The sequence below is a fragment of the Chiloscyllium plagiosum genome, chromosome 31, assembly GCF_004010195.1.
Source record: "Chiloscyllium plagiosum isolate BGI_BamShark_2017 chromosome 31, ASM401019v2, whole genome shotgun sequence".
NCBI classification, from domain to species: Eukaryota; Metazoa; Chordata; class Chondrichthyes; order Orectolobiformes; family Hemiscylliidae; genus Chiloscyllium; species Chiloscyllium plagiosum.
The window spans coordinates 24,757,256-24,766,365 of NC_057740.1; the positions used below are offsets into that span (position 1 = coordinate 24,757,256).

Genomic DNA, 9,110 nt, shown 5'->3' on the forward strand with positions numbered 1-9,110 from the left:
TAATTACCCATGTGCAGTGCGTAACATAGCATAGATAGAAGAGTGGCTGGCTGGTAGAAAACAGAGAGTATGCATAAATGAGTTTTTGCCTGATTGTCTGATATAATGAGGAGTCTGTGCTGGGGCCTCAACTTTTTTACCATTTATATCAATGATTTGATGAGAGGGATTGAGGCATGCCAGCTGAATTCACAGACAACACCAAGATAAGTAGGAAAGCATGTTATGAAGAAAACATAAAGAAGCTACAGATGGATCTAGATAGTTGAATGAGTGGGCAAAACTGACAGATGGAGGATAATTTGGGAAAATGTAAAGTTGTTCACTTTGGTAGAAGAATAAAAACAAACAGCGTGCAATGATTTTAGAATTCGAAGATGCAGAGGGTTGCTCTGATGCATGAGTCACATCATGTTAGTATGCAGGTTCATCACATAATCAAGAAGGCTAAGAGATGCTATCCATGCTTGTGAAAGGAATTGAATATAAAGTTAAGAGTGTTATACTTCACTTATACAGCATTGGCGAGACCATATGTCTAAACTATATGCAATTTTGTTCTCTTTTCTCAAGGAAAGATGGAACTGCACTGGGGAGAGTCCAAAGGCAGTTTACTAAGTTAATACTGTAATTAGTGGGTTAGGTTAGACAGATTAGGCTTGTTTTCATTAGAACATAGAGGAGTGAGAAATGTCTTCAATGATGTGTAAGATCCTGAATGGTCTTGATAAGGTAGTTGAAGGAAGGATATTTCCTCTTGTTGGTCAGTCCAGAACGATCAGATGTTATACTAAAATTAGGGTTTGCCCTTTCGGGACAGAGATGAAGAATTTTTATTCCTCTCTGCAGGATGTGTGACTTTGTAGCTCTTTGCCTCAGAAGCTGGTGGAGGCTGGGTCATCAAATATTTTTTAAGACTTAAGCCAACAGAGGCAGGGGAAGGAGAATCAAAGGTTTATGTGATAGATGGGAATGTGGAATTCAAAACACAAACAGATCCGCCATGATTTTATTGAATGCTCAAAAGACCAAGTGGTTTACTGCTGCTCCAGTTTAGTACATATGTATGGCTCATGCACCCAGATTTTACGCTGTGCAGAGAAAGACTGGGGTGAACAGTTCAACAGGTAGACGAAGGCACTAGGGAGTAGGTTGGCCACCCACTATAAACACTGCTTATTGAAGTGGAAAATTAAGTGAGGTATTTACCAGGGTGTCAATCCACTGTTGCTTGATTAGGTGCCCTGGAGCATACATCTGGTAAGTAAACTTGCTGCATATCTGTTGTTTTGTCTGAAAATATCATTTCAAAGTATGGTAGCACAAGGCTCTCTGATCACAGAGCAGACACTGATAAGTACTGCATTTCTTTTCAAAGAAAATTTGCCTGCCAGATGGATTTCTTTCAAAACACACCAAGAACAATCTTACATCTGCTCATTTTCTATCAATAGCAAGAACAACCTCTATTAATACCCAGAACAAAATCTATTAATACAAGAACACGTGTTTCAGTCTAGCACCATGCACACCACAGCTGCTGAGATCCTTATTAATCCAAATGCATAAATTTCAAAGTGCAAGTGAACAGTCCTAGAAATAAACAAAGGGCTGGAGAAGATCACAGAGATAATGAGGATGAGGGCATGGTAGAAATTAAGCACAAGGGCTTGAATTTTAATTAAGCCATCAGAAGCCCATATTGGTCAACAAGCCAACAGTAGAGATAAGGGCGATTTGGATTTGAATGGGATACAGGCTGCAGAAATTTGGATGAGCTGAAGTTTACAGATGACAGAGAACAGGAAATCAGCCAGCAGAGCTTTGGAACAATTAAATCTTAAAAATGCAAATGTTAATTTCAGCAGCAGATGACTGGAGCTGGGACAGAAGTAGAGGCAGGTGATAGTTTGAAGGCAGATGCAAACAAATATACAGTTAGAAACTCAGTTAAAAAAACAGTCAAAAAGGACGTCAATGTAACCACCAATCTAGATCAGCCAGAGAGCAAGTTCAGGAAAGTGGCCATAATCAATAAGGAGTCTTTGGTGGAGCTGGAAATGTTCCTTAATTGTGACACATATGGTTTTACAACCGAATACATTTTGTAAATTTTAATATTCATAGAAAAAAAGTTAATAGGTAGTAGCAAATGACTCACCATTGGAAAGATGCCTGATTTTTAAAGATACATCAATGCACAATTGCCCATCTGCACACTTTCCAGGGATTCCTTGAATACTCAGAATAACATACTTTGTCTCTTCATTAAAGCAAACAGCCTAAACAGAAAAATTCAATGTTATGACTTGACAGATAACTTCTACCAAATATCCTCCCCGCCCTTCACTACTTCAAATAGTAATATTTACTTCTTGCAGATATGGGAGGCTACACCAGCACCAAAGGTATCAAAGGAGTAAAAGATAGCTGAAAGAAACCTCCAGATAGTAGACAAAATAAATAAGTGAATCTATCTTATTCATGTTTACCCTTGCTCAGGGTTTGTCCATGGTAATGGAGATTATGAGCTTTAAGTGATTGGAAGATAAATACATTTCATATTAAATATAATGTGTGTATGTAATATGAAAGCTGTATGACAAGGCTAGCATTCACGATGTTCAGGTTACAATCACGAGGAAAACAAACCTGAGAACTTACCAAAACTCGATCTGGAAGCAGAAGTTGTGCCCCAACTGTGAATACAATCAAATACTGTTGGCGCACTCATATATAAGCTGTCAGTAGTTTTACAAACTCAAATGTATAAGTTTATATTTGATTACTTCTGCCACAACAACCATCTAAAAGTGTCAGGTAAAAGGATAACAGGCACAAAATCAGCCAATCATTAGGTCTATCATTTGACATGGCTGAAAAGACAGGTAATATGGAAAAACAAGAGTTGTTGTTATAATGGAAAATTATACACATTGTAGATTTCAGCATGAGGCTTTTTAACTTGTGGTGGAAATTCATTATCTTGAATCCATATTTTTGTTATAACTGAAATTTTCTGCTCAAATTAATCATTTCTTTTCTCAATATCATCATTAAACTTTCACAATCATATTTGGCCACTCTCCCTTGTCTCACATGAGAGAGGGAGGGACGGAGGATTCAAAGGTTTAATTTTTAACAGACTTAGTTCTCCTGACAGAAAAGAATAATTTATTAATTAATACATCTTTGTACCTAGTGTTTGCAAATATGCAATGATTGAATACAAAATAAAGAAAATAAAGGAAAATTCTAAGATTATTTTGAATGTAACTATAATGTAGAGCACCAGAGCCTAGAGCATGTACCAGCTATGCCAAATATATACACATTTTCAAACACACTCTAGATTTCAGTGGAATGTATATTTGGCTCCAAAGACAGATTAAAGGGGAAAAAAAGCAATAACCCAGAAATTCCACTATTTACACAATGATTACACTTGACTCAAGCTTCAAGAAACAAGAGTCAGGTTGCCAAACTAGTAAGTTGTTAATTCCACTAACTTTGGTTCAATCAGATTTGACTGGGTTGATTAGAAAATTAATTTCTTAGCAATTTAATAACAAACTGAGTCTGCTTTTCAGCAGCTTTAGACATGGAACTTTTTAAAATTCCATCTTTCCACAATGGAGTCCAAACAATGATGTCCCCAAAGAGCACTCTATATATATATATATATATATATAGTGCATCTGTAAAATGCAGCAAATGGATTTGCAGAAAGAGCAAAAAAAAAGGCATAATTCTAAATACAGCAATCCATCAATACATTTCCATTTCACAATATTGGTTTAAATATTTTGCTGCTGCTACGTTAGACTGACATTAGCGATCACATGGTTTGTCTCCCTTGTCAAGAGGGTAAGAGCTTGTAGGTAGGTAAGTAGACATTGTTTCCAAAGTGCCATAGACATCTAACTCTATTAGATAGAGACAATTGGTCTTACAGCTTGAGGAGCTTCATTCCATCTCTAGCATTAGTCTAAGGTGGCAAGCTTCCATAAACAACTTAATGACCTGTATTAACGCCAGTCCATATCTGGCAAGTATAGGTGTGAATCACACTGAGCTATTTCATTACATCATTCACAGCTATTAAATAAATAATAAAACAAAGAAGATGTAATTTAAGTTTAAAATGTATTTTCAACGATACCAAAGTATCTATCTTAATCAGCATATAACAAACAGTTCATATAATTTTCTGTAACAAATTGTAATCTTGTTCTGATATTTATGACAGAACTACTGTGTAGCTTGTCAATGATTAACTTGAAAGAAAATAGAAAAATTGATATGAAATGACCGTGATTAAAAAAAATGTGGGTCTTGTACTTGCTCTCTGTCTCTTTCTCTCTCTGTTGAAAATTAATACTGGTTTGAGGCACCAATGGTTTATTTCTGTTCAAAGTTTCAGCTTCACAGCTTAGTATAATAAAGCCCTTAGGAGCTGAGACTTCATTACCCCTGAAACAAAAGGGTAATCAAATTTGGATCAAGTGCAAATGAACAGAATGAGTTTTAAAAATAAAGTCATGAGGGAGAACACTACTCAACTCAGGCTGCCTAGTAGCCTAGATATGAGCTAAAAATAAATCCAAGGCAGCTGCTATCTTATGTTACAGTGGATAGGGAGAAGATAGTGGGAGCAATTGATCTAAATACTCGAAGAACAGTGAGAGACTAAAAGGATCCAGATTTAAATGGGGTCAATAACGATTTGCTGAACGTGACAATTTTTACTTTTGTTTATGGAAAGCTCATTACAGACCCTAATAAGACAATTTTTGGTGCCCTTCCTACAAATAGTCTAATTAGGCCAATATGAAAATGTGGTAAATCATACTATGTTGAAATAAATACATTTTGCCATAAAGTGAAGCTTTCAAGCCATTTTTATTTACATTTCATTAATTATTTGAATAAGTAGAAAAATCACCTGATACTCCTCCAATTGAATTTCATTAAATCTGAATCCTCTTTCGCTTCCAAAGAAATAGTCTTGGCTTCGTCCAAGGTAAAACACCAACAAAGACATCTCTGAGTCATCTACCAGCCGATGTAAATCCCTTTCATACGTTGCCTTAAATTGTAGTTGTAGGTTGTACTCTTTCCAGTTCACTGTTTAGAAAGGGAAATGGGTAATTATATTTTGTATATTGATGAAACAAATATAAAGCAGAGATTTGGCAATGGCTTAGAGGAAATCATTAATATAAAATATGATCCAGAACAATAAAAATTACACTGGGTTATTTTTTGTATTGAAAATCATGATGGAGTCTTGAAAGAAAATTGGACAACAAATAATATTGAGGCATAATCATTTAATTTTCAAAACAAAAGACAATATTTATTGGATATTTGATGTCATTGGTTCTTCATTTTTAAATAATTTCATCAGAGAATCCTAACAATATAGAAGGCAATTCTGCATTAGTTTCTCAGGAAAATCTCGTCAGTTTCAGAGAAAAAGGATAGGTCTTGTTTTGTAGTAAAAAAAGATTAAATGATTATAAACCATAACGTATGGTGTGTTGCATATTGTTATTATTGGGGAACTTGGATTTAAAAATAGAGGAAAAAGGTATTTTTGTTTTTATTATCAGAGATCAGAAATCCACTTTTAAACAGTGAGTTCAGACAGCTTTTCCAAGAAAGCATGTGGCCCAATCTAAATGACTAAAGTAAACTACCTGGGGAAGGTGTCAATTAAATGCTTACTGAATTAAATTTATGAAATGTAAAAAGACAGGCCAAGGACCACAATCAGGTAAGAACAGTTTATTTCTAGCAGATGAGTGGTTTGTATGTAGACGTCCACATCTTCAAGGCTGGAAAGACATTTTAAAATGTTTTAGCAGTTTACATAGACAAGGTATGGAATTGCTGGTGTTGGACTGGGGTAATCAAAGTCAGAAGTCACATGACAAAGGTTATTATCTCAGGTTTATTTAAAATCACAAGCTTTCAGAGTTCTATTCCTTCATCAGGTGAAGTCAGGCTTGACCTGACATAGGAACAGTGCTCCAAAAGCTTGTCATCTTAAATAAACCCGTTGGACTATAATCTCTTGTCATGCGACTTCTGACAAAATAGACAAGGGCTTCTCTTAAAGTTCAATTCGATAAAGAACAGTCAGTAGCTATTGTCTGTACATCTCAGGGAAAGACAGAAAGAGAGAAAATCACTTCTGGTGTATAGAAAGTCACAGTAACAACCTTATCAGGTAACTAAAAAATTAAAGTTTAGATAGGATTGATACCCTTGTGGACTGAGTATCTGTCAAGAATATTGCTGAGAAAAGGAATAAATTTTTCTTTTATCACTGTCTATGTTGCAATCTTTTTACTTTGTCATATATGCATCAACTGATCACCTTGGTAACCAAACTGAAAAAATAAAACTTATCTATGAAACCAGGTTTCACTATGCAATAGAGTCATAGGGTTGTACGGCATGAAAACAGACCCTTTGATCTAACTCATCCATGCTGACCAGATGTCCTAAATGAATCTAGTCCCATTTGCTAGCATTAGGCACATATCTCCCTAAACTCTTCCTCTTCCTCTTCCTGATACCGATCCAGATGCCTTTTAAATGTTGCAATTGTACCAATCTCCACCCTCTAGCAGTTCATTCCATGCACACATAACCCTCTGTGTGAAAAAATTGCCCCTTAGCTCCCTTTTAAATCATTCCTCTCTCACCTTAAACCAATGCCCTCTAGATATGACTTATCCTGTATTATCATAGGCTAAGATCATAACAATACCATCTAAATCCAGGACAGGGCAGATTTGGATGGAGGACTTAACAAAATAGTGGTACAGATAAAATTCACTGAGATGCAAGAGAGGTAAATTAAGACTCTGTTCCAGTCTAGGCCATGCTCATATGTACCTCAGTCAATGCAGTCTTAATAACACAGAATCAGGCTTGTTTCAATGGACTCCATATCCTATAGAACCACAAAATAATGTTTCACTATGTTCTGACACTATATGCATATTATACTGTGCCACATAGTACATCATACAGTAATGGCAAACATGACACCTTGGACTTGATGCTTCTTTTCAAGTGAAAATGTGGGTTAATAATGTATGAGCACAAGCTTATGCTGTATTAACTCCCATTATCTGGCATAAATGAATGCCAGATTTGTATTGGGTTTCATCCACCTGCCAGATCCAGAATTGGAGGTAGATGAACACTAAACCTACTGACCAACATAGTAATTCCTTGGCTTCATGCCACCTCCACACCCTTATTGTGTAGGTGGCAACACACCTGTTAAGAGCCACATTGTGGCCAATTGGAAATTTTCAGTCATTCTGCAGATCCCCACGGTATGTTGACACACATGGACAGATCAAGGTGGAGTACAGCTCTCTAAGCAGGCCGGAAGGACCTCTTTGGGTCCTTGGGTACAGGAGCATCTATTGGCCACTGCTTAATTGGGATCCCTGACCTCCATTATTTCCCACCATCCTCCCCTAATTATTAAAAAACCTCAGTTGAGCTGCTGAATCTATTTATTACTTACAGATTTAAAAATGTTGGAAAGAGGATGTCCCTGTATCAAAACTGTTTCTTTCTTATTGTTCTTCCATGGCAATCTGATGCTTCCTTCAAGCTGCAAGGCCTCCGAGCTCCCTCTAGCCTGAAGAACCCATCTGCTTCCCTCAATTGAATGGCACATTTGCCCTTTAACCATTAATTGGTCACCCCAGGGAAAATCACAGATAAATGACTGCTCCCCCGGGGTAGACTCAGACCTCTGTTTATCACTCCTAGAGGAAAATCCATCCCAGAATATTTGTTAATTGAGTTGTAGGGGGTACAATTTTTTACCAAACATAATCAAGCTGAAATATTCATAAACCATTCAACAAATACAGCCCAAGAGCCCACAAATGCACGACTATGTTGGTGTTTGTAACTGTTTGCTTTGGTTATTGCTTTTCAAAGGATGGTCATTGTGATACACCATGAATGTTACCACTGGTGCAATCCCTTTTTAATTACATGGAAAATGAAAGATGTATCTAGATTGATTTGTTACTGCATCCAAAGCACAAAGTGGCTTTCTTCTTTGTTCTCCCAATTCAGTTATTTAGTGTCATTCAGAATTGGAGGGTGTTCAATAGATTTCAGCCTCTTGGTGCTCAGGGAAAGACACAATGACGGGAGAGCTTTAGATTGTAGTCATTTCCCATTTGGGTTTTGTAGAAAGCTTCCACATTTATTTCAAGCCCAATGAATGTAACACCTAAGGACGAGAACTTGTAGAAGCCACTGTTTTTGCCAGCTGCATAGCCATTGAGAGAACTGCATTGCCAAACTGAGGATGGTCACCAAGTCACAAGCCAACCAGAAAGTAAGGAGATCACACATGCAGGTCTTCTACAGGATCAGGACCCCAGGGTATGGGAAGACCTGCTTATCAAGAGCAAAGGAGCAATCAGAGACTGGTAGCTCTGCTACTGGAAAGAAATGCATTGGAGGCCCATGATTGAGCAGTGACATAAGCCTGAGGTTAAAAAAATAGTGGAGAAGACTTCATGGGGGTCACAGAGAAGTTGGGGTCAGCTGCAACAACAGGACATTGGCTGTCAGCCACCCTCCCTTCCCAGTGCAAAGTCCCTCCAGAGGATAGTCAATCTGTGGAATTTTTTACCACAGAGGCTGTCAAGGCTGCTGAGATAGATAAGTTTTTTTTAAAGCAGTAAAGGAATCAAGTGTTATGGGGGAAAAGGCAGGGAAGTGACATTGAGGATTATCAACTCAGTCACGATCTCACCAAGGAGCAGAGGAGACTCAATTGGCTGAATGGCTCCTGTAGGTAAAAACAATGACTGCAGATGCTGGAAACCAGATTCTGGATTAGAGTGGTACTGGAAAAGCACAGCAATTCAGGCAGCATCCGAGGAGCAGGAAAATCGACGTTTCGTCAGGAATACAGGCAGAGTGCCTGAAGGGCGGAGAAGAGGGTGGAGGTGGGGAGAAATTAGCATAGACTACAATAGGTGAGTGGTGGTGGGGATGAAGGTAATTGGTCAGGGAGGAGGGTGGGGGAAGGTTGGAAAGAGTAGAAGGGG

The 9,110-nt window shown here is 37.6% G+C and overlaps 1 protein-coding gene across 1 annotated transcript in view; it reads right to left on the reverse strand.

Annotated features, from left to right (window-relative positions):
- Positions 1–9,110, reverse strand: part of amh (anti-Mullerian hormone) — a 26,294-nt gene that overhangs the window by 8,113 nt on the left and 9,071 nt on the right. Inside the window, exons 2-3 of the mRNA XM_043720679.1 lie at positions 4,946–5,127; positions 2,162–2,282 (exon numbers count right to left, since the gene is read on the reverse strand). Coding sequence (XP_043576614.1) covers positions 2,162–2,282; positions 4,946–5,127 — 303 coding nt within the window. The remainder of the gene's footprint in view (positions 1–2,161; positions 2,283–4,945; positions 5,128–9,110) is intronic.